General features: G+C 49.4%; 1 protein-coding gene across 1 annotated transcript in view; it reads right to left on the reverse strand.

Annotated features, from left to right (window-relative positions):
* Positions 1-5,269: 5,269 nt before the first annotated feature.
* The window catches only part of LOC139379260 (cytochrome P450, family 17, subfamily A, polypeptide 2), a 50,090-nt gene continuing 30,512 nt past the window's right edge, over positions 5,270-24,847 (reverse strand). Inside the window, exons 6-10 of the mRNA XM_071122058.1 lie at positions 23,987-24,073; positions 23,305-23,544; positions 22,975-23,144; positions 5,782-5,885; positions 5,270-5,568 (exon numbers count right to left, since the gene is read on the reverse strand). Of these exons, the coding sequence (XP_070978159.1) occupies positions 5,270-5,568; positions 5,782-5,885; positions 22,975-23,144; positions 23,305-23,544; positions 23,987-24,073 (900 nt within the window). The remainder of the gene's footprint in view (positions 5,569-5,781; positions 5,886-22,974; positions 23,145-23,304; positions 23,545-23,986; positions 24,074-24,847) is intronic.

Below are 24,847 nucleotides of genomic sequence, written 5' to 3' on the forward strand. Positions count from 1 at the left end.
AGACACTACAACCTGGTCTAGAGAGACACTACAACCTGGTCAGAGAGACACTACAGAGACACTACAACCTGGTCTAGAGAGACACTACAACCTGGTCTAGAGAGACACTACAGAGACACTACAACCTGGTCTAGAGAGAGACTACAACCTGGTCTAGAGAGACACTACAGAGACTCTACAACCTGGTCTAGAGAGACACTAGAACCTGGTCTAGAGAGACACTACAACCTGGTCTAGAGAGACACTACAACCTGGTCTATAGAGACACTACAGAGACACTACAACCTGGTCTAGAGAGACACTACAACCTGGTCTAGAGAGACACTACAACCTGGTCTAGAGACACTACAACCTGGTCTAGAGACACTACAACCTGGTCTAGAGAGACACTACAACCTGGTCTAGAGAGACACTACAACCTGGTCTATAGAGACACTACAACCTGGTCTATAGAGACACTACAACCTGGTCTATAGAGACACTACAGAGACACTACAACCTGGTCTAGAGACACTACAGAGACACTACAACCTGGTCTAGAGAGACACTACACCCTGGTCTAGAGACACTACAACCTGGTCTATAGAGACACTACAGAGACACTACAACCTTGTCTAGAGACAATACAGAGACACTACAACCTGGTCTAGAGAGACACTACACCCTGGTCTAGAGAGACACTACAACCTGGTCTAGAGAGACACTACAACCTGGTCTATAGAGACACTACAACCTGGTCTAGAGACACTACAACCTGGTCTATAGAGACACTACAACCTGGTCTATAGAGACACTACAGAGACACTACAACCTGGTCTATAGAGACACTACAACCTGGTCTATAGAGACACTACAACCTGGTCTAGAGAGACACTACAACCTTGTCTAGAGAGACACTACAACCTGGTCTAGAGAGACACTACAGAGACACTACAACCTGGTCTAGAGAGACACTACAACCTGGTCTAGAGAGACACTACAACCTGGTCTAGAGAGACACTACAACCTGGTCTAGAGAGACACTACAGATACACTACAACCTGGTCTAGAGACACTACAACCTGGTCTAGAGACACTACAACCTGGTCTAGAGAGACACTACAACCTGGTCTACAGAGACACTACAACCTGGTCTAGAGATACACTACACCCTGGTCTAGAGAGACACTACAACCTGGTCTAGAGAGACACTACAACCTGGTCTATAGAGACACTACAACCTGGTCTATAGAGACACTACAACCTGGTCTAGAGAGACACTACAACCTTGTCTAGAGAGACACTACAACCTGGTCTAGAGAGACACTACAGATACACTACAACCTGGTCTAGAGAGACACTACAACCTGGTCTAGAGAGACACTACAACCTGGTCTAGAGAGACACTACAGAGACACTACAACCTGGTCTAGAGAGACACTACAACCTGGTCCAAAGACACTACAACCTGGTCTAGAGAGACACCACAGAGACACCAAAACCTGGTCTAGAGAGACACAACAACACAAAGAGAGGAGAGAAGCCAAACCCTCTCTCTCTCTCTCTCTCTCTCTCTCTCTCTCTCTCTCTCGTCAGAACAGAACAATGTATGTTGTGTGGCCTGTGTTTGAACTCAGCGTCACAATGGTCACTTCAGTCCCCCCGGACACACACACCAACCATTTCACAGGCCTACTGTAGTTCTGTTAACATCACTAGCTCTGTCTGTCTTATAGTAACCATAGTAACGGTGTATAACACCAGCCAATAGCAAGGCAATAACATGACTACCAAGTGACTAAACCTGCTGTGGAACTCTGGGTAGTGTAGTGTGACAGTGTGACCAGACCGGGATACTGTCAGTGTATCTATCTGACTGTCATCGTGTTCATGTTCTAGAACTGACAGGGTCAACAGGAATGTTCTAGAACTGACAGGGTCAACAGGAATGTTCTAGAACTCTGTTGATTACTAGAACATACATGACTGATTCTAGTCCAGTGTTCTGCAGGACCAGAATAAATGTTTATATCCGGAGGGTTTCAGAGCACCTCGCCCTCGCCAGTTTGACCTTCAGATGCTGCAGTTCACCAGAGAAGAACTCGGAACCAACGTGTCTGTGTTCAACTACAGCTCATATTGCCCTCAAGCCATGGATACACTACAAGACATTTACAGTCCTAACGCCGGAAAAACTCACATTTTAAGGATCACCGTTCATTAAGTCTTGAGTCTTGTTTCCTAACAGTGTGCTGTGCTCGTTTAACAACATGGCTAACACAAGGGATCACACGTCAAGGTTGTGTGATCTTCTAGCTAGTGTCCGTCCGTCTGGCTCTAGAAGCTCTGGACAGAAGGAGAGTTTTGTATTTCTAACATGGAGGAACAAAGGGAGTTGTACTGAAGAGAACACCCATGACGTCACTAGGTCAGCCAGTCAGTCAACCAGTTAGCCAGTCAATCAGTAAACCAGCCAGCCAGTCAGTCAGTCAGTAAACCAGTCAGCCAGTCAGTCAGTAAACCAGTTAGCCAGCCAGTCAGTCAGTAAACCAGCCAGCCAGTCAGTAAACCAGTTAGCCAGCCAGTCAGTCAGTAAACCAGCCAGTCAGTAAACCAGTCAGCCAATCAGTTAGTCAGTCAGTAAAAAAAACAGTAAACCAGCCAGTCAGTCAGTGAACCAGCCAGTCAGTCAGTAAACCAGTCAGTCAGTAAGCCAGTCAGTCAGTAAACCAGCCAGTCAGTATACCAGTCTGCCAGCCGGTCAGTCAGTAAACTAGTCTGCGGTCAGTCAGTAAACCAGTCTACCAGCCAGTCACTATACCAGTCTGCCAGCCGGTCAGTCAGTAAACTAGTCTGCCAGCCGGTGAGTCAGTAAACTAGTCTGCCAGCCGGTCAGTCAGTAAACTAGTCTGCCAGCCGGTCAGTCAGTAAACTAGTCTGCCAGCCGGTCAGTCAGTAAACTAGTCTGCCAGCCAGTCAGTCAGTAAACTAGTCTGCCAGCCGGTCAGTCAGTAAACTAGTCTGCCAGCCAGTCAGTCAGTAAACTAGTCTGCCAGCCGGTCAGTCAGTAAACTAGTCTGCGGTCAGTCAGTAAACCAGTCTACCAGCCAGTCAGTATACCAGTCTGCCAGCCGGTCAGTCAGTAAACTAGTCTGCCAGCTGGTCAGTCAGTAAACTAGTCTGCCAGCCAGTCAGTCAGTAAACTAGTCTGCCAGCCGGTCAGTCAGTAAACTAGTCTGCCAGCCGGTCAGTCAGTAAACTAGTCTGCCAGCCGGTCAGTCAGTAAACTAGTCTGCCAGACGGTCAGTCAGTAAACTAGTCTGCGGTCAGTCAGTCAGTAAACTAGTCTGCCAGCCAGTCAGTCAGTAAACTAGTCTGCGGTCAGTCAGTAAAGCAGCCAGTCAGTCAGTAAACCAGCCAGTCAGTAAACCAGTCTACCAGCCAGTCAGTCAGTAAACCAGTCTGCGGTCAGTCAGTAAACTAGTCTGCCAGCCAGTCAGTCAGTATTCGGCCAACATGTTCCAGTTACTCCCTACTCACATACAGTATATACAGTAGGTATGCATCCCAAATAGCACTCTATTCCCTTCATAGTGCACTACTTTAGGCTCTTAGGGCCTCTGGTCAGAAGTAGTGCACTATGGGGATTAGGTTTCCATTCGGGCCATTCCTCTACAGTTTAAACCCAGAGACATGCCCAGGCATACAGACATACTGTAGTTCTAGGAGAGAGTGTAGCAGTGTTCGTTTAGGAACTACAGATCCCAGGATGTCCTCTGTGACCAGACTGTGGGAATGTGAGTCGATGACAGCGGATCATGAGGAACACTGAGACTTTATGAATATCACATGGTGTTCTGATTTTGTTGTTATTATTGTTGTTATTGTTGTTTACAACATATGATGTTGTTCCCCAGGAGTTCACAGTATCATATCTCCATGGAAACTGTCCCTGTGGTTTTTACGGAGCCTGCCTCATCCTAGTCTTGTCCCAGATCTATTGAACACAAACAGTTAGCTAGACACACAACCGGTCTAGAACCAGGATCATCCAGCTAGTACAGTCGGGCCCACATTTCCCTCTCAGAGTCACTTAAAGGACCGGTCTCTGATTTAAAGGGCCCACCTGGAATTCAAAGGGCCAGTCTGGAATTTAAAGTGCCGGTCTGTGATTTAAAGGGCCAGTCTGGGATTTAAAGGGCCAGTCTGGGATTTAAAGGGCCAGTCTGGGATTTAAAGGGCCAGTCTGGGATTTAAAGGGCCAGTCTGGGATTTAAAGTGCCGGTCTGTGATTTAAAGGGCCAGTCTGGGATTTAAAGGGCCAGTCTGGGATTTAAAGGGCCAGTCTGGGATTTAAAGGGCCAGTCTGGGATTTAAAGGGCCCATCTGGGATTCAAAGGGCCAGTCTGGGATTTAAAGGGCCAGTCTGGGATTTAAAGGGCCAGTCTGGGATTTAAAGGGCCGGTCTGTGATTCAAAGGGCCCATCTGGGATTCAAAGGGCCAATATGGGAGTCAAAGGGCCAATATGGGACTAAAATGACCACTCCTGTGGTATGGTTTGTCTAACAAAGGTGTTGTTACTACAGTCTGCTCCCAGACCAGTTGTTACTATAGATCTCTGTTGATTAGGGAGTAACCCTCTGTGTCTGTCTGTGTCCTAAATCAGCCTGTCTATATACTGTACGTCTGCCTGATAATAAATATCTAAACTATAACTACCATCAGTACTCTCTGTGATGGTTAAATGGAACCATATAGATATATATGTCATTAGGTTAGATAGATCTTCATTTATTGATTTGATTATGGACATGTAAATTTAAAACATTGAATTAAAACATTGAATGACCAAGAGTCAGATGCATTGCATGCTCCCCTCCCTCCCCCTCTCCCCTCTCACCCTCAGTCCCCCCCTCTCAGTATCTCACACCCTCAGTCCCTCCCCCTCAGTCCCTCTCCCCTCCCCCTCAGCCCCTCTGTATCTCACCCCCTCCCTCTCAGTCACTCCCCCCAGTCTTTCCCCCTTCCCCCTCAATCCATCCAACACTCCCCCTAACCCACCCCCTCAGTATCTCCCCCTCAGTCACTCCCCCTCAGTCTTTCCCCCTTCCCTCTCAATCCTTCCACCACTCCCCCTCCCCCTCAGTCTCCCCCATCTCAGTCTCTCCCCCCTCCCTCTCAGTCTTTCCCCCTTCCCTCTCAACCCTTCCACCACACCCCCTCCCTCTCAGTCCCCCCCCTCAGTATCTCCCCCTCAGTCTGTCCCCCTCAGTCTTTCCCCCTTCCCTCTCAATCCTTCCACCACACCCCCTCCCCCTCCCTCTCCCCCCTCACCCCCTCCCAGCCTGGTCTAGGTGTAACAGTGAGGGTGTATCTGAGTGGCTGTAGCACCACCCCTAGGCGCCCCTCCAGGTCGGGTAGGGAGACCCCAGGGGCGGGGCTGAAGCTGAACCTCTGCAGCAGACCACTCACAAACAGGAACAGCTCCAGCCTGGCCAGTGATTCGCCCACGCAGACCCGAGGCCCTGCCCCAAACGGCATGAAACAGGAAGGAGTGAAGCGCTGGCCCTTGTCATCTAGGAAACGCTCTGGGGAGGGAGAAGGGATGGGTGTGTTATTTTCAACTATGTGTGTGTGTGTGTGTGCGTGCGTGCGTGTGAACGACTGACCGGCTGTGTGCGTGCGTGCGTGAGTGAGCGTGTGTGTGTGCGTGTGAGTGAGCGTGTGTGTGCGTGCGTGCGTGCGTGTGTGTGTGAGCATGTGTGTGTGTGTGAGCATGTGTCTGTTAGGATCTATCTCACCTGGTCTGAAGTCCTCTGGCTGGTCCCAGTGTTCCGGGTCGTGGTGTATGGCCCACATGTTCACCAGTACACGGCTTCCCTTACAGATGGAATGACCGCCGATACTGGGGAGGACAGAGAGACTGGCCATGTCCAAAAACCTGTACTTGAACTCTACATAATAGGCATTTTGGGTATGCGAAAATATACGTTTTATAGTATGTGATAGTTTGAAAATGTAGTATGCTTTAGATTGCTTTAGTACGCTGTAGTACGCTGTAGTACGCTGTAGTGCGCTGTAGTGTGCTGTAGTGTACTGTAGTGTGCTGTAGTGTGCTGCAGTATGCTGCAGTATGCTGTAGTGTGCTGTAGTGTGCTGTAGTATGCTGTAGTATCCTGTAGTATGTTGTAGTGTGCTGTAGTGTACTGTAGTATGCTGTAGTGTGCTGTAGTATGCTGTAGTGTGCTGTAGTATGCTGTAGTGTGCTGTAGTATGTTGTAGTGTGCTGTAGTATGCTGTAGTGTGCTGTAGTATGCTGTAGTGTGCTGTAGTGTGCTGTAGTATGCTGTAGTGTGCTGTAGTGTGCTGTAGTATGCTGAAGTGTGCTGTAGTGTGCTGTAGTGTGCTGTAGTGTGCTGTAGTGTGCTGTAGTATGCTGTAGTATCCTGTAGTATGTTGTAGTGTGCTGTAGTGTACTGTAGTATGCTGTAGTGTGCTGTAGTATGCTGTAGTGTGCTGTAGTATGCTGTAGTGTGCTGTAGTATGTTGTAGTGTGCTGTAGTATGCTGTAGTGTGCTGTAGTGTGCTGTAGTATGCTGTAGTGTGCTGTAGTGTGCTGTAGTATGCTGAAGTGTGCTGTAGTGTGCTGTAGTGTGCTGTAGTGTGCTGTAGTATGTTGTAGTGTGCTGTAGTATGCTGTAGTGTGCTGTAGTGTGCTGTAGTATGCTGCAGTGTGCTGTAGTATGTTGTAGTATGCTGAAGTGTGCTGTAGTGTGCTGTATTATGCTGTAGGGTTAGGGTTAGGTGTGTTAGTTACCTGCTGTGAGTCAGGGCGGTGTTAGGGATGGGACTATAACAGGTGAGGTAGGTCAGGTGTGTTAGTTACCTGCTGTGAGTCAGAAGGGATGGGGACTATAACAGGTGAGGTAGGTCAGGTGTGTTAGTTACCTGCTGTGAGTCAGAAGGGATGGGACTATAACAGTTGAGGTAGGTCAGGTGTGTTAGTTACCTACTGTGAGTCAGGGCGGACTGAGGCAAGGGACTATAATAGGTGAGGCAGGTCAGGTGTGTTAGTTACCTACTGTGAGTCAGGGCGGAGTGAGGCAAGGGACTATAATAGGTGAGGTAGGTCAGGTGTGTTAGTTACCTGCTGTGAGTCAGGGCGGTGTGATTGATGAGACTATACCAGGTGAGGTAGGTCAGGTATGTTAGGTACCTGCTGTGAGTCAGGGCGGTGTGAGGGATGGGGACCATAACAGGTGTGGTGGGTCAGGTGTGTTAGTTACCTGCTGTGAGTCAGAAGGGATGGGACGATAACAGGTGAGGTAGGTCAGGTGTGTTAGTTACCTGCTGTGAGTCAGGGTGGTATGAGGGATGGGACTATAACAGGTGAGGTAGGTCCGGTGTGTTAGTTACCTACTGTGAGTCAGGGCGGTGTGAGGGATGGGACTATACAGGTAAGCTAGGTCAGGTGTGTTAGGTACCTGCTGTGAGTCAGAAGGGATGGGACTATAACAGGTGAGGTAGGTCAGGTGTGTTAGTTACCTGCTGTGAGTCAGGGCGGTGTGAGGGATGGGACTATAACAGGTGAGGTAGGTCAGGTGTGTTAGTTACCTGCTGTGATTCAGAAGGGATGGGGACTATAACAGGTGAGGTTGGTCAGGTGTGTTAGTTACCTGCTGTGATTCAGAAGGGATGGGACTATAACAGGTGAGGTAGGTCAGGTGTGTTAGTTACCTGCTGTGATTCAGAAGGGATGGGACTATAACAGGTGAGGTAGGTCAGGTGTGTTAGTTACCTGCTGTGATTTAGAAGGGATGGGACTATAACAGGTGAGGTAGGTCAGGTGTGTTAGTTACCTGCTGTGAGTCAGGGCGGTGTGAGGGATGGGACTATAACAGGTGAGGTAGGTCAGGTGTGTTAGTTACCTGCTGTGATTCAGAAGGGATGGGGACTATAACAGGTGAGGTAGGTCAGGTGTGTTAGTTACCTGCTGTGATTCAGAAGGGATGGGGACTATAACAGGTGAGGTAGGTCAGGTGTGTTAGTTACCTGCTGTGATTCAGAAGGGATGGGGACTATAACAGGTGAGGTAGGTCAGGTGTGTTAGTTACCTGCTGTGAGTCAGGGCGGAGTGATTGATGAGACTATACCAGGTGAGGTAGATCAGGTATGTTAGGTACCTGCTGTGAGTCAGGGCGGTGTGAGGGATGGGGACCATAACAGGTGTGGTGGGTCAGGTGTGTTAGTTACCTGCTGTGAGTCAGGGTGGTATGAGGGATGGGACTATAACAGGTGAGGTAGGTCCGGTGTGTAAGGTACCTGCTGTGAGTCAGAAGGGATGGGACTATAACAGGTGAGGTAGGTCAGGTGTGTTAGTTACCTGCTGTGAGTCAGGGCGGTATGAGGGATGGGACTATAACAGGTGAGGTAGGTCAGGTGTGTTAGTTACCTGCTGTGATTCAGAAGGGATGGGACTATAACAGGTGAGGTATGTCAGGTGTGTTAGTTACCTGCTGTGATTCAGAAGGGATGGGACTATAACAGGTGAGGTAGGTCAGGTGTGTTAGTTACCTGCTGTGATTCAGAAGGGATGGGACTATAACAGGTGAGGTAGGTCAGGTGTGTTAGTTACCTGCTGTGATTTAGAAGGGATGGGACTATAACAGGTGAGGTAGGTCAGGTGTGTTAGTTACCTGCTGTGAGTCTGGGCGGTGTGATTGATGAGACTATACCAGGTGAGGTAGGTCAGGTATGTTAGGTACCTGCTGTGAGTCAGGGCGGTGTGAGGGATGGGGACCATAACAGGTGTGGTGGGTCAGGTGTGTTAGTTACCTGCTGTGAGTCAGAAGGGATGGGACGATAACAGGTGAGGTAGGTCAGGTGTGTTAGTTACCTGCTGTGAGTCAGGGTGGTATGAGGGATGGGACTATAACAGGTGAGGTAGGTCCGGTGTGTTAGTTACCTACTGTGAGTCAGGGCGGTGTGAGGGATGGGACTATACAGGTAAGCTAGGTCAGGTGTGTTAGGTACCTGCTGTGAGTCAGAAGGGATGGGACTATAACAGGTGAGGTAGGTCAGGTGTGTTAGTTACCTGCTGTGAGTCAGGGCGGTGTGAGGGATGGGACTATAACAGGTGAGGTAGGTCAGGTGTGTTAGTTACCTGCTGTGATTCAGAAGGGATGGGGACTATAACAGGTGAGGTTGGTCAGGTGTGTTAGTTACCTGCTGTGATTCAGAAGGGATGGGACTATAACAGGTGAGGTAGGTCAGGTGTGTTAGTTACCTGCTGTGATTCAGAAGGGATGGGACTATAACAGGTGAGGTAGGTCAGGTGTGTTAGTTACCTGCTGTGATTTAGAAGGGATGGGACTATAACAGGTGAGGTAGGTCAGGTGTGTTAGTTACCTGCTGTGAGTCAGGGCGGTGTGAGGGATGGGACTATAACAGGTGAGGTAGGTCAGGTGTGTTAGTTACCTGCTGTGATTCAGAAGGGATGGGGACTATAACAGGTGAGGTAGGTCAGGTGTGTTAGTTACCTGCTGTGATTCAGAAGGGATGGGGACTATAACAGGTGAGGTAGGTCAGGTGTGTTAGTTACCTGCTGTGATTCAGAAGGGATGGGGACTATAACAGGTGAGGTAGGTCAGGTGTGTTAGTTACCTGCTGTGAGTCAGGGCGGAGTGATTGATGAGACTATACCAGGTGAGGTAGGTCAGGTATGTTAGGTACCTGCTGTGAGTCAGGGCGGTGTGAGGGATGGGGACCATAACAGGTGTGGTGGGTCAGGTGTGTTAGTTACCTGCTGTGAGTCAGAAGGGATGGGACGATAACAGGTGAGGTAGGTCAGGTGTGTTAGTTACCTGCTGTGAGTCAGGGTGGTATGAGGGATGGGACTATAACAGGTGAGGTAGGTCCGGTGTGTAAGGTACCTGCTGTGAGTCAGAAGGGATGGGACTATAACAGGTGAGGTAGGTCAGGTGTGTTAGTTACCTGCTGTGAGTCAGGGCGGTATGAGGGATGGGACTATAACAGGTGAGGTAGGTCAGGTGTGTTAGTTACCTGCTGTGAGTCAGGGTGGTATGAGGGATGGGACTATAACAGGTGAGGTAGGTCCGGTGTGTTAGTTACCTACTGTGAGTCAGGGCGGTGTGAGGGATGGGACTATACAGGTAAGCTAGGTCAGGTGTGTTAGGTACCTGCTGTGAGTCAGAAGGGATGGGACTATAACAGGTGAGGTAGGTCAGGTGTGTTAGTTACCTGCTGTGAGTCAGGGCGGTGTGAGGGATGGGACTATAACAGGTGAGGTAGGTCAGGTGTGTTAGTTACCTGCTGTGATTCAGAAGGGATGGGGACTATAACAGGTGAGGTTGGTCAGGTGTGTTAGTTACCTGCTGTGATTCAGAAGGGATGGGACTATAACAGGTGAGGTAGGTCAGGTGTGTTAGTTACCTGCTGTGATTCAGAAGGGATGGGACTATAACAGGTGAGGTAGGTCAGGTGTGTTAGTTACCTGCTGTGATTTAGAAGGGATGGGACTATAACAGGTGAGGTAGGTCAGGTGTGTTAGTTACCTGCTGTGAGTCAGGGCGGTGTGAGGGATGGGACTATAACAGGTGAGGTAGGTCAGGTGTGTTAGTTACCTGCTGTGATTCAGAAGGGATGGGGACTATAACAGGTGAGGTAGGTCAGGTGTGTTAGTTACCTGCTGTGATTCAGAAGGGATGGGGACTATAACAGGTGAGGTAGGTCAGGTGTGTTAGTTACCTGCTGTGATTCAGAAGGGATGGGGACTATAACAGGTGAGGTAGGTCAGGTGTGTTAGTTACCTGCTGTGAGTCAGGGCGGAGTGATTGATGAGACTATACCAGGTGAGGTAGGTCAGGTATGTTAGGTACCTGCTGTGAGTCAGGGCGGTGTGAGGGATGGGGACCATAACAGGTGTGGTGGGTCAGGTGTGTTAGTTACCTGCTGTGAGTCAGGGTGGTATGAGGGATGGGACTATAACAGGTGAGGTAGGTCCGGTGTGTAAGGTACCTGCTGTGAGTCAGATGGGATGGGACTATAACAGGTGAGGTAGGTCAGGTGTGTTAGTTACCTGCTGTGAGTCAGGGCGGTATGAGGGATGGGACTATAACAGGTGAGGTAGGTCAGGTGTGTTAGTTACCTGCTGTGATTCAGAAGGGATGGGACTATAACAGGTGAGGTATGTCAGGTGTGTTAGTTACCTGCTGTGATTCAGAAGGGATGGGACTATAACAGGTGAGGTAGGTCAGGTGTGTTAGTTACCTGCTGTGATTCAGAAGGGATGGGGACTATAACAGGTGAGGTAGGTCAGGTGTGTTAGTTACCTGCTGTGATTCAGAAGGGATGGGACTATAACAGGTGAGGTAGGTCAGGTGTGTTAGTTACCTGCTGTGATTCAGAAGGGATGGGACTATAACAGGTGAGGTAGGTCAGGTGTGTTAGTTACCTGCTGTGATTTAGAAGGGATGGGACTATAACAGGTGAGGTAGGTCAGGTGTGTTAGTTACCTGCTGTGAGTCTGGGCGGTGTGATTGATGAGACTATACCAGGTGAGGTAGGTCAGGTATGTTAGGTACCTGCTGTGAGTCAGGGCGGTGTGAGGGATGGGGACCATAACAGGTGTGGTGGGTCAGGTGTGTTAGTTACCTGCTGTGAGTCAGAAGGGATGGGACGATAACAGGTGAGGTAGGTCAGGTGTGTTAGTTACCTGCTGTGAGTCAGGGTGGTATGAGGGATGGGACTATAACAGGTGAGGTAGGTCCGGTGTGTTAGTTACCTACTGTGAGTCAGGGCGGTGTGAGGGATGGGACTATAAAGGTAAGCTAGGTCAGGTGTGTTAGGTACCTGCTGTGAGTCAGAAGGGATGGGACTATAACAGGTGAGGTAGGTCAGGTGTGTTAGTTACCTGCTGTGAGTCAGGGCGGTGTGAGGGATGGGACTATAACAGGTGAGGTAGGTCAGGTGTGTTAGTTACCTGCTGTGATTCAGAAGGGATGGGGACTATAACAGGTGAGGTTGGTCAGGTGTGTTAGTTACCTGCTGTGATTCAGAAGGGATGGGACTATAACAGGTGAGGTAGGTCAGGTGTGTTAGTTACCTGCTGTGATTCAGAAGGGATGGGACTATAACAGGTGAGGTAGGTCAGGTGTGTTAGTTACCTGCTGTGATTTAGAAGGGATGGGACTATAACAGGTGAGGTAGGTCAGGTGTGTTAGTTACCTGCTGTGAGTCAGGGCGGTGTGAGGGATGGGACTATAACAGGTGAGGTAGGTCAGGTGTGTTAGTTACCTGCTGTGATTCAGAAGGGATGGGGACTATAACAGGTGAGGTAGGTCAGGTGTGTTAGTTACCTGCTGTGATTCAGAAGGGATGGGGACTATAACAGGTGAGGTAGGTCAGGTGTGTTAGTTACCTGCTGTGATTCAGAAGGGATGGGGACTATAACAGGTGAGGTAGGTCAGGTGTGTTAGTTACCTGCTGTGAGTCAGGGCGGAGTGATTGATGAGACTATACCAGGTGAGGTAGGTCAGGTATGTTAGGTACCTGCTGTGAGTCAGGGCGGTGTGAGGGATGGGGACCATAACAGGTGTGGTGGGTCAGGTGTGTTAGTTACCTGCTGTGAGTCAGAAGGGATGGGACGATAACAGGTGAGGTAGGTCAGGTGTGTTAGTTACCTGCTGTGAGTCAGGGTGGTATGAGGGATGGGACTATAACAGGTGAGGTAGGTCCGGTGTGTAAGGTACCTGCTGTGACTCAGAAGGGATGGGACTATAACAGGTGAGGTAGGTCAGGTGTGTTAGTTACCTGCTGTGAGTCAGGGCGGTATGAGGGATGGGACTATAACAGGTGAGGTAGGTCAGGTGTGTTAGTTACCTGCTGTGAGTCAGGGTGGTATGAGGGATGGGACTATAACAGGTGAGGTAGGTCCGGTGTGTTAGTTACCTACTGTGAGTCAGGGCGGTGTGAGGGATGGGACTATACAGGTAAGCTAGGTCAGGTGTGTTAGGTACCTGCTGTGAGTCAGAAGGGATGGGACTATAACAGGTGAGGTAGGTCAGGTGTGTTAGTTACCTGCTGTGAGTCAGGGCGGTGTGAGGGATGGGACTATAACAGGTGAGGTAGGTCAGGTGTGTTAGTTACCTGCTGTGATTCAGAAGGGATGGGACTATAACAGGTGAGGTAGGTCAGGTGTGTTAGTTACCTGCTGTGAGTCAGGGCGGTGTGAGGGATGGGACTATAACAGGTGAGGTAGGTCAGGTGTGTTAGTTACCTGCTGTGATTCAGAAGGGATGGGGACTATAACAGGTGAGGTAGGTCAGGTGTGTTAGTTACCTGCTGTGATTCAGAAGGGATGGGGACTATAACAGGTGAGGTAGGTCAGGTGTGTTAGTTACCTGCTGTGATTCAGAAGGGATGGGGACTATAACAGGTGAGGTAGGTCAGGTGTGTTAGTTACCTGCTGTGAGTCAGGGCGGAGTGATTGATGAGACTATACCAGGTGAGGTAGGTCAGGTATGTTAGGTACCTGCTGTGAGTCAGGGCGGTGTGAGGGATGGGGACCATAACAGGTGTGGTGGGTCAGGTGTGTTAGTTACCTGCTGTGAGTCAGAAGGGATGGGACGATAACAGGTGAGGTAGGTCAGGTGTGTTAGTTACCTGCTGTGAGTCAGGGTGGTATGAGGGATGGGACTATAACAGGTGAGGTAGGTCCGGTGTGTAAGGTACCTGCTGTGAGTCAGAAGGGATGGGACTATAACAGGTGAGGTAGGTCAGGTGTGTTAGTTACCTGCTGTGAGTCAGGGCGGTATGAGGGATGGGACTATAACAGGTGAGGTAGGTCAGGTGTGTTAGTTACCTGCTGTGATTCAGAAGGGATGGGACTATAACAGGTGAGGTATGTCAGGTGTGTTAGTTACCTGCTGTGATTCAGAAGGGATGGGACTATAACAGGTGAGGTAGGTCAGGTGTGTTAGTTACCTGCTGTGATTCAGAAGGGGTGGGGACTATAACAGGTGAGGTAGGTCAGGTGTGTTAGTTACCTGCTGTGATTCAGAAGGGATGGGACTATAACAGGTGAGGTAGGTCAGGTGTGTTAGTTACCTGCTGTGATTCAGAAGGGATGGGACTATAACAGGTGAGGTAGGTCAGGTGTGTTAGTTACCTGCTGTGATTTAGAAGGGATGGGACTATAACAGGTGAGGTAGGTCAGGTGTGTTAGTTACCTGCTGTGAGTCAGGGCGGTGTGAGGGATGGGACTATAACAGGTGAGGTAGGTCAGGTGTGTTAGTTACCTGCTGTGATTCAGAAGGGATGGGGACTATAACAGGTGAGGTAGGTCAGGTGTGTTAGTTACCTGCTGTGATTCAGAAGGGATGGGGACTATAACAGGTGAGGTAGGTCAGGTGTGTTAGTTACCTGCTGTGATTCAGAAGGGATGGGACTATAACAGGTGAGGTAGGTCAGGTGTGTTGATTCAGAAGGGATACCTGATGTGTGAGGTGTGTTAGTTACCTGCTGTGAGTCAGAAGGGATGGGACTATAACAGGTGATGTAGGTCAGGTGTGTTAGTTACCTGCTGTGAGTCAGGGCGATATGAGGGATGGGAATATAACAGGTGAGGTAGGTCAGGTGTGTTAGTTACCTGCTGTGAGTCAGGGCGATATGAGGGATGGGACTATAACAGGTGAGGTAGGTCAGGTGTGTTAGTTACCTGCTGTGATTCAGAAGGGATGGGGACTATAACAGGTGAGGTAGGTCAGGTGTGTTAGTTACCTGCTGTGAGTAAGAAGGGATGGGACTACAGCAGGTGAGGTAGGTCAGGTGTGTTAGTTACCTGCTGTGAGTCAGGGCGGTGTGAGTGATGGGACTATAACACGTGAGGTAGGTCAGGTGTGTTAGTTACCTTCTGTGAGTCAGGGCGGTATGAGGGATGGGACTATAACAGGTGAGGTAGGTCAGGTGTGTTAGTTACCTGCTGTGAGTCAGGGCGGTATGAGGGATGGGACTATAACAGGTGAGGTAGGTCAGGTGTGTTAGTTACCTGCTGTGAGTAAGAAGGGATGGGACTACAGCAGGTGAGGTAGGTCAGGTGTGTTAGTTACCTGCTGTGAGTCAGGGCGGTGTGAGTGATGGGACTATAACAGGTGAAGTAGGTCAGGTGTGTTAGTTACCTTCTGTGAGTCAGGGCGGTATGAGGGATGGGACTATAACAGGTGAGGTAGGTCAGGTGTGTTAGTAACCTGCTTTGATTTAGAAGTGATGGGACTATAACAGGTGAGGTAGGTCAGGTGTGTTAGTTACCTGCTGTGATTCAGAAGGGATGGGACTATAACAGGTGAGGTAGGTCAGGTGTGTTAGTTACCTGCTGTGAGTCAGGGTGATATGAGGGATGGGACTATAACAGGTGAGGTAGGTCAGGTGTGTTAGTTACCTGTTGTGATTCAGAAGGGATGGGGACTATAACAGGTGAGGTAGGTCAGGTGTGTTAGTTACCTGCTGTGAGTCAGGGCGGTATGAGGGATGGGACTATAACAGGTGAGGTAGGTCAGGTGTGTTAGTTACCTGCTGTGATTCAGAAGGGATGGGACTATAACAGGTGAGGTATGTCAGGTGTGTTAGTTACCTGCTGTGAGTCAGAAGGGATGGGACTATAACAGGTGAGGTAGGTCAGGTGTGTTAGTTACCTGCTGTGATTCAGAAGGGAAGGGGACTATAACAGATGAGGTATGTCAGGTGTGTTAGTTACCTGCTGTGAGTCAGGGCGATATGAGGGATGGGACTATAACAGGTGAGGTAGGTCAGGTGTGTTAGTTACCTGCTGTGATTCAGAAGGGATGGGGACTATAACAGGTGAGGTAGGTCAGGTGTGTTAGTTACCTGCTGTGAGTCAGGGCGATATGAGGGATGGGACTATAACAGGTGAGGTAGGTCAGGTGTGTTAGTTACCTGCTGTGATTCAGAAGGGATGGGGACTATAACAGGTGAGGTAGGTCAGGTGTGTTAGTAACCTGCTGTGAGTCAGGGCGATATGAGGGATGGGACTATAACAGGTGAGGTAGGTCAGGTGTGTTAGTTACCTTCTGTGAGTCAGGGCGATATGAGGGATGGGACTATAACAGGTGAGGTAGGTCAGGTGAGTTATTTACCTGCTGTGATTCAGAAGGGATGGGGACTATAACAGGTGAGGTAGGTCAGGTGTGTTAGTTACCTGCTGTGAGTCAGGGCGATATGAGGGATGGGACTATAACAGGTGAGGTAGGTCAGGTGTGTTAGTTACCTGCTGTGATTCAGAAGGGATGGGGACTATAACAGGTGAGGTAGGTCAGGTGTGTTAGTTACCTGCTGTGAGTCAGGGTGGTGTGAGGGATGGGACTATAACAGGTGAGGTAGGTCAGGTGTGTTAGTTACCTGCTGTGAGTCAGGGCGGTGTGAGGGATGGGACTATAACAGGTGAGGTAGGTCAGGTGTGTTAGTTACCTGCTGTGATTCAGAAGGGATGGGACTATAACAGGTGAGGTAGGTCAGGTGTGTTAGTTACCTGCTGTGATTCAGAAGGGATGGGACTATAACAGGTGAGGTAGGTCAGGTGTGTTAGTTACCTGCTGTGATTCAGAAGGGATGGGACTATAACAGGTGAGGTAGGTCAGGTGTGTTAGTTACCTGCTGTGATTCAGAAGGGATGGGGACTATAACAGGTGAGGTAGGTCAGGTGTGTTAGTTACCTTCTGTGAGTCAGGGCGATATGAGGGATGGGACTATAACAGGTGAGGTAGGTCAGGTGTGTTAGTTACCTGCTGTGATTCAGAAGGGATGGGACTATAACAGGTGAGGTAGGTCAGGTGTGTTTGTTACCTGCTGTGAGTCAGGGTGGTGTGAGGGATGGGACTATAACAGGTGAGGTAGGTCAGGTGTGTTAGTTACCTGCTGTGAGTCAGGGCGATATGAGGGATGGGACTATAACAGGTGAGGTAGGTCAGGTGTGTTAGTTACCTGCTGTGATTCAGAAGGGATGGGGACTATAACAGGTGAGGTAGGTCAGGTGTGTTAGTTACCTGCTGTGAGTCAGGGCGATATGAGGGATGGGACTATAACAGGTGAGGTAGGTCAGGTGTGTTAGTTACCTTCTGTGAGTCAGGGCGGTGTGAGTGATGGGACTATAACAGGTGAAGTAGGTCAGGTGTGTTAGTTACCTTCTGTGAGTCAGGGCGGTATGAGGGATGGGACTATAACAGGTGAGGTAGGTCAGGTGTGTTAGTAACCTGCTTTGATTTAGAAGTGATGGGACTATAACAGGTGAGGTAGGTCAGGTGTGTTAGTTACCTGCTGTGATTCAGAAGGGATGGGACTATAACAGGTGAGGTAGGTCAGGTGTGTTAGTTACCTGCTGTGAGTCAGGGCGATATGAGGGATGGGACTATAACAGGTGAGGTAGGTCAGGTGTGTTAGTTACCTGTTGTGATTCAGAAGGGATGGGGACTATAACAGGTGAGGTAGGTCAGGTGTGTTAGTTACCTGCTGTGAGTCAGGGCGGTATGAGGGATGGGACTATAACAGGTGAGGTAGGTCAGGTGTGTTAGTTACCTGCTGTGATTCAGAAGGGATGGGACTATAACAGGTGATGTATGTCAGGTGTGTTAGTTACCTGCTGTGAGTCAGAAGGGATGGGACTATAACAGGTGAGGTAGGTCAGGTGTGTTAGTTACCTGCTGTGATTCAGAAGGGAAGGGGACTATAACAGATGAGGTATGTCAGGTGTGTTAGTTACCTGCTGTGAGTCAGGGCGATATGAGGGATGGGACTATAACAGGTGAGGTAGGTCAGGTGTGTTAGTTACCTGCTGTGATTCAGAAGGGATGGGGACTATAACAGGTGAGGTAGGTCAGGTGTGTTAGTTACCTGCTGTGAGTCAGGGCGATATGAGGGATGGGACTATAACAGGTGAGGTAGGTCAGGTGTGTTAGTTACCTGCTGTGATTCAGAAGGGATGGGGACTATAACAGGTGAGGTAGGTCAGGTGTGTTAGTAACCTGCTGTGAGTCAGGGCGATATGAGGGATGGGACTATAACAGGTGAGGTAGGTCAGGTGTGTTAGTTACCTTCTGTGAGTCAGGGCGATATGAGGGATGGGACTATAACAGGTGAGGTAGGTCAGGTGAGTTATTTACCTGCTGTGATTCAGAAGGGATGGGGACTATAACAGGTGAGGTAGGTCAGGTGTGTTAGTTACCTGCTGTGAGTCAGGGCGATATGAGGGATGGGACTATAACAGGTGAGGTAGGTCAGGTGTGTTAGTTACCTGCTGTGATTCAGAAGGGATGGGGACTATAACAGGTGAGGTAGGTCAGGTGTGTTAGTTACCTGCTGTGAGTCAGGGTGGTGTGAGGGATGGGACTATAACAGGTGAGGTAGGTCAGGTGTGTTAGTTACCTGCTGTGAGTCAGGGCGGTGTGAGGGATGGGACTATAACAGGTGAGGTAGGTCAGGTGTGTTAGTTACCTGCTGTGATTCAGAAGGGATGGGACTATAACAGGTGAGGTAGGTCAGGTGTGTTAGTTACCTGCTGTGATTCAGAAGGGATGGGACTATAACAGGTGAGGTAGGTCAGGTGTGTTAGTTACCTGCTGTGATTCAGAAGGGATGGGACTATAACAGGTGAGGTAGGTCAGGTGTGTTAGTTACCTGCTGTGATTCAGAAGGGATGGGGACTATAACAGGTGAGGTAGGTCAGGTGTGTTAGTTACCTTCTGTGAGTCAGGGCGATATGAGGGATGGGACTATAACAGGTGAGGTAGGTCAGGTGTGTTAGTTACCTGCTGTGATTCAGAAGGGATGGGACTATAACAGGTGAGGTAGGTCAGGTGTGTTTGTTACCTGCTGTGAGTCAGGGTGGTGTGAGGGATGGGACTATAACAGGTGAGGTAGGTCAGGTGTGTTAGTTACCTGCTGTGAGTCAGGGCGATATGAGGGATGGGACTATAACAGGTGAGGTAGGTCAGGTGTGTTAGTTACCTGCTGTGATTCAGAAGGGATGGGGACTATAACAGGTGAGGTAGGTCAGGTGTGTTAGTTACCTGCTGTGAGTCAGGGCGATATGAGGGATGGGACTATAACAGGTGAGGTAGGTCAGGTGTGTTAGTTACCTTCTGTGAGTCAGGGCGATATGAGGGATGGGACTATAACAGGTGAGGTAGGTCAGGTGTGTTAGTTACCTGCTGTAATTCAGAAGGGATGGGGACTATAACAGGTGATGTAGGTCAGGTGTGTTAGTTACCTGCTGTGAGTCAGGGCGATATGAGGGGTGGCAATATAACAGGTGAGGTAGGTCAGGTGTGTTAGTTACCTGCTGTGAGTCAGAAGGGATGGGGACTATAACAGGTGAGGTAGGTCAGGTGTGTTAGTTACCTGCTGTGAGTCAGGGTGGTGTGAGGGATGGGACTATAACAGGTGAGGTAGGTCAGGTGTGTTAGTTACTTGCTGTGAGTCAGGGCGGTGTGAGGGATGGGACTATAACAGGTGAGGTAGGTCAGGTGTGTTAGTTACCTGCTGTGATTCAGAAGGGATGGGACTATAACAGGTGAGGTAGGTCAGGTGTGTTAGTTACCTGCTGTGATTCAGAAGGGATGGGACTATAACAGGTGAGGTAGGTCAGGTGTGTTAGTTACCTGCTGTGAGTCAGGACGGTGTGAGTGATGGGACTACAACAGGTGAGGTAGGTCTGGTGTGTTAGTTACCTTCTGTGAGTCAGGGCGATATGAGGGATGGGACTACAACAGGTGAGGTAGGTCAGGTGTGTTAGTTACCTGCTGTGAGTCAGGGCGATATGAGGGATGGGACTATAACAGGTGAGGTAGGTCAGGTGTGTTAGTTACCTGCTGTGATTCAGAAGGGATGGGACTATAACAGGTGAGGTAGGTCAGGTGTGTTAGTTACCTTCTGTGAGTCAGAAGGGATGGGACTATAACAGGTGAGGTAGGTCAGGTGTGTTAGTTACCTACTGTGAGTCAGGGCGGTGTCAGGGATGGGACTATAACAGGTGAGGTAGGTCAGGTGTGTTAGTTACCTGCTGTGAGTCAGGGCGATAAGAGGGATGGGACTATAACAGGTGAGGTAGGTCAGGTGTGTTAGTTACCTGCTGTGAGTCAGGGCGGTGTGAGGGATGGGACTATAACAGGTGAGGTAGGTCAGGTTTGTTAGTTACCTGCTGTGATTCAGAAGGGATGGGACTATAACAGGTGAGGTAGGTCAGGTGTGTTAGTTACCTGCTGTGAGTCAGGGCGGTATGAGGGATTGGACTATAACAGGTGAGGTAGGTCAGGTGTGTTAGTTACCTGCTGTGAGTCAGGGCGGTATGAGGGATGGGACTATAACAGGTGAGGTAGGTCAGGTGTGTTAGTTACCTACTGTGATTCAGAAGGGATGGGACTATAACAGGTGAGGTAGGTCAGGTGTGTTAGTTACCTGCTGTGATTCAGAAGGGATGGGACTATAACAGGTGAGGTAGGTCAGGTGTGTTATTTACCTGCTGTGATTCAGAAGGGATGGGACTATAACAGGTGAGGTAGGTCAGGTGTGTTAGTTACCTGCTGTGATTCAGAAGGGATGGGACTATAACATGTGAGGTAGGTCAGGTGTGTTAGTTACCTGCTGTGATTTAGAAGGGATAGGACTATAACAGGTGAGGTAGGTCAGGTGTGTTAGTTACCTGCTGTGATTCAGAAGGGATGGGACTATAACAGGTGAGGTAGGTCAGGTGTGTTAGTTACCTGCTGTGATTCAGAAGGGATGGGACTATAACAGGTGAGGTAGGTCAGGTGTGTTAGTTACCTGCTGTGATTCAGAAGGGATGGGGACTATAACAGGTGAGGTAGGTCAGGTGTGTTAGTTACCTTCTGTGAGTCAGGGCGATATGAGGGATGGGACTATAACAGGTGAGGTAGGTCAGGTGTGTTAGTTACCTGCTGTGATTCAGAAGGGATGGGACTATAACAGGTGAGGTAGGTCAGGTGTGTTTGTTACCTGCTGTGAGTCAGGGTGGTGTGAGGGATGGGACTATAACAGGTGAGGTAGGTCAGGTGTGTTAGTTACCTGCTGTGAGTCAGGGCGATATGAGGGATGGGACTATAACAGGTGAGGTAGGTCAGGTGTGTTAGTTACCTGCTGTGAGTCAGGGCGATATGAGGGATGGGACTATAACAGGTGAGGTAGGTCAGGTGTGTTAGTTACCTTCTGTGAGTCAGGGCGATATGAGGGATGGGACTATAACAGGTGAGGTAGGTCAGGTGTGTTAGTTACCTGCTGTAATTCAGAAGGGATGGGGACTATAACAGGTGATGTAGGTCAGGTGTGTTAGTTACCTGCTGTGAGTCAGGGCGATATGAGGGGTGGGAATATAACAGGTGAGGTAGGTCAGGTGTGTTAGTTACCTGCTGTGAGTCAGAAGGGATGGGGACTATAACAGGTGAGGTAGGTCAGGTGTGTTAGTTACCTGCTGTGAGTCAGGGTGGTGTGAGGGATGGGACTATAACAGGTGAGGTAGGTCAGGTGTGTTAGTTACTTGCTGTGAGTCAGGGCGGTGTGAGGGATGGGACTATAACAGGTGAGGTAGGTCAGGTGTGTTAGTTACCTGCTGTGATTCAGAAGGGATGGGACTATAACAGGTGAGGTAGGTCAGGTGTGTTAGTTACCTGCTGTGATTCAGAAGGGATGGGACTATAACAGGTGAGGTAGGTCAGGTGTGTTAGTTACCTGCTGTGAGTCAGGACGGTGTGAGTGATGGGACTACAACAGGTGAGGTAGGTCTGGTGTGTTAGTTACCTTCTGTGAGTCAGGGCGATATGAGGGATGGGACTACAACAGGTGAGGTAGGTCAGGTGTGTTAGTTACCTGCTGTGAGTCAGGGCGATATGAGGGATGGGACTATAACAGGTGAGGTAGGTCAGGTGTGTTAGTTACCTGCTGTGATTCAGAAGGGATGGGACTATAACAGGTGAGGTAGGTCAGGTGTGTTAGTTACCTTCTGTGAGTCAGAAGGGATGGGACTATAACAGGTGAGGTAGGTCAGGTGTGTTAGTTACCTACTGTGAGTCAGGGCGGTGTGAGGGATGGGACTATAACAGGTGAGGTAGGTCAGGTGTGTTAGTTACCTGCTGTGAGTCAGGGCGATAAGAGGGATGGGACTATAACAGGTGAGGTAGGTCAGGTGTGTTAGTTACCTGCTGTGAGTCAGGGCGGTGTGAGGGATGGGACTATAACAGGTGAGGTAGGTCAGGTTTGTTAGTTACCTGCTGTGATTCAGAAGGGATGGGACTATAACAGGTGAGGTAGGTCAGGTGTGTTAGTTACCTGCTGTGAGTCAGGGCGGTATGAGGGATTGGACTATAACAGGTGAGGTAGGTCAGGTGTGTTAGTTACCTGCTGTGAGTCAGGGCGGTATGAGGGATGGGACTATAACAGGTGAGGTAGGTCAGGTGTGTTAGTTACCTACTGTGATTCAGAAGGGATGGGACTATAACAGGTGAGGTAGGTCAGGTGTGTTAGTTACCTGCTGTGATTCAGAAGGGATGGGACTATAACAGGTGAGGTAGGTCAGGTGTGTTATTTACCTGCTGTGATTCAGAAGGGATGGGACTATAACAGGTGAGGTAGGTCAGGTGTGTTAGTTACCTGCTGTGATTCAGAAGGGATGGGACTATAACATGTGAGGTAGGTCAGGTGTGTTAGTTACCTGCTGTGATTTAGAAGGGATAGGACTATAACAGGTGAGGTAGGTCAGGTGTGTTAGTTACCTACTGTGATTCAGAAGGGATGGGACTATAACAGGTGAGGTAGGTCAGGTGTGTTAGTTACCTGCTGTGATTCAGAAGGGATGGGACTATAACAGGTGAGGTAGGTCAGGTGTGTTAGTTACCTGCTGTGATTCAGAAGGGATGGGACTATAACAGGTGAGGTAGGTCAGGTGTGTTAGTTACCTGCTGTTAGTCAGGGCGGTGTGAGGAATGAGGATGGGGCTGACAGGGCGTATCCTCATGACCTCATTGATGACAGAGTCCAGATAGGGCAGGTGAGTGCGGTCTGACACATCTGGACTCCTCCCACAACCCACCACCTCATCCAGCTCCTTCTGCACACGCTCCTGAACCTGGGTTGGGGGGTTAGGGGGATGGACGAGACAGTTCAGTTGAGAGCAGATTTGAATATAACTTCTGTGGTTCCTATAACTTCTCTGTGTCTCTTCATTTTTCTCAGTTGGTTTTCTCCCTCCTCCCCCAGTCCCCACCTCCCCTTGTTACTCCTCCTACCTGTGGGTGGTGCAGGAGGAAGGCCAGGACCCAGAGTAATGTCGTCGATGTGGTCTCTACTCCGGCGCCGAATACTTCAGCCGCAGTCATCAAGACGTGGTCGTCACTGATCCCCTCCTCTTCCTGCTCCACTCCTAACCCCTGACCTCTGACCCCTGACCCCTGGTTATGTTTGATCCTCGTCTGACCCTGCAGCAGAGCGTCCAACAGGTCACGTGGCTCCCCGCCGATCAGCGACACCTGCAGAGGATCAGATGTCAAGGCTGTGTCTCAATACTGTAGGATGGCTTCCTTTCCCTGTCCACTTTCCCCCTGTGTGTGTGTGCGTGTGTGTGTGTGCGTGTGTGTGTGTGCGTGTGTGTGTGTGTATGTGTGCATGCGTGTATGTGTATGTGTGTGTGTGTGCGTGTGCGTGTGTGCGTGTGTGCGTGTGTGTGTGTGTGTATGTGTGTGTGTGTGTGTGTATGTGTGTGTGTATGTGTGTTTGTGTGTGTGTGTCAGTGGAAGCTGCCTGGAAATGGAATGACATCAAACACCTGGAAACCATGGAAACCATGGAAACCATGGAAACCAGGTGTTTGATACCGTTCCACTGATTCCACTCCAGCCAATACCATGAGCCCCTCCTCCCCAATTAAGGTGCCACCAACCTCATGTGGAGTGTGCGTGTGTGTGTGTTCACCTTGTGTTCCTCTAGCTTCTTGCTGAGCAGCTGATCCCTGATGGCGATACACTCTGTCAGCGTGGTCAGAGTCTGGTTGGGGAGAAACTACAGCAGTGACAGGAGAGAGTTGAAAGACTCAGCGAGATGCACAACAATATATCAGCACGATTTTCACCACAACTAAGAGTATGAAGCACGAGGCTAAAGTTCTCACTGTGTTTTGGTCCCGCAACTATCGTGTTGTGGCAGACTGACGCGCAGTCCTCCCCTCACCAGCCTCCACTGGCGCAGATATTCTGTGACTCTTGTATGTGTGTTGTTATGCAACATCTCATCTATGGAGCTGCTCGTGGAAATATCATATCACCGAATCTCGGGTTTATTTTATTTAACCTTTATTGAACAAGGCAACCACGTAACCAGGCAACCACGCAACCAGGCAACCAAGCATCCAGGCAACAGGCCCTCTGTGTGGACCAGGGGCTAAAAATAAACAACAACAAAACAATGGTAGACAAAACGGACAACGCAGACGGAAGAGCACCCGGTTGCATCACCGCCTTGGGAACTGCTTGGGAATCTGACCATAAGCCACAACGGAGGGTAGTGCGTACAGCCCAGTGCATCCTGCCATCCAGGACCTACAAGTATGTGAACCCTTTGGACTTACCTGGATTTCTACATAAATTGGTCATAAATAGGGTCATCGTCTAAGTCACAACAATAGACAAACATAGTGTGCTTAAACTAATAACACTCAAACAAATATACGTTTTCATCTCTTTATTGAACACACCGTGTAAACATTCACAGTGTCATCAAGGCAAAGGATGGCTACTTTGAAGAATATAACATTTAAAATCAATTTTGATTTGTTAA

This window comes from Oncorhynchus clarkii, chromosome 21 (genome assembly GCF_045791955.1).
Source record: "Oncorhynchus clarkii lewisi isolate Uvic-CL-2024 chromosome 21, UVic_Ocla_1.0, whole genome shotgun sequence".
Classification (NCBI taxonomy): domain Eukaryota; kingdom Metazoa; phylum Chordata; class Actinopteri; order Salmoniformes; family Salmonidae; genus Oncorhynchus; species Oncorhynchus clarkii.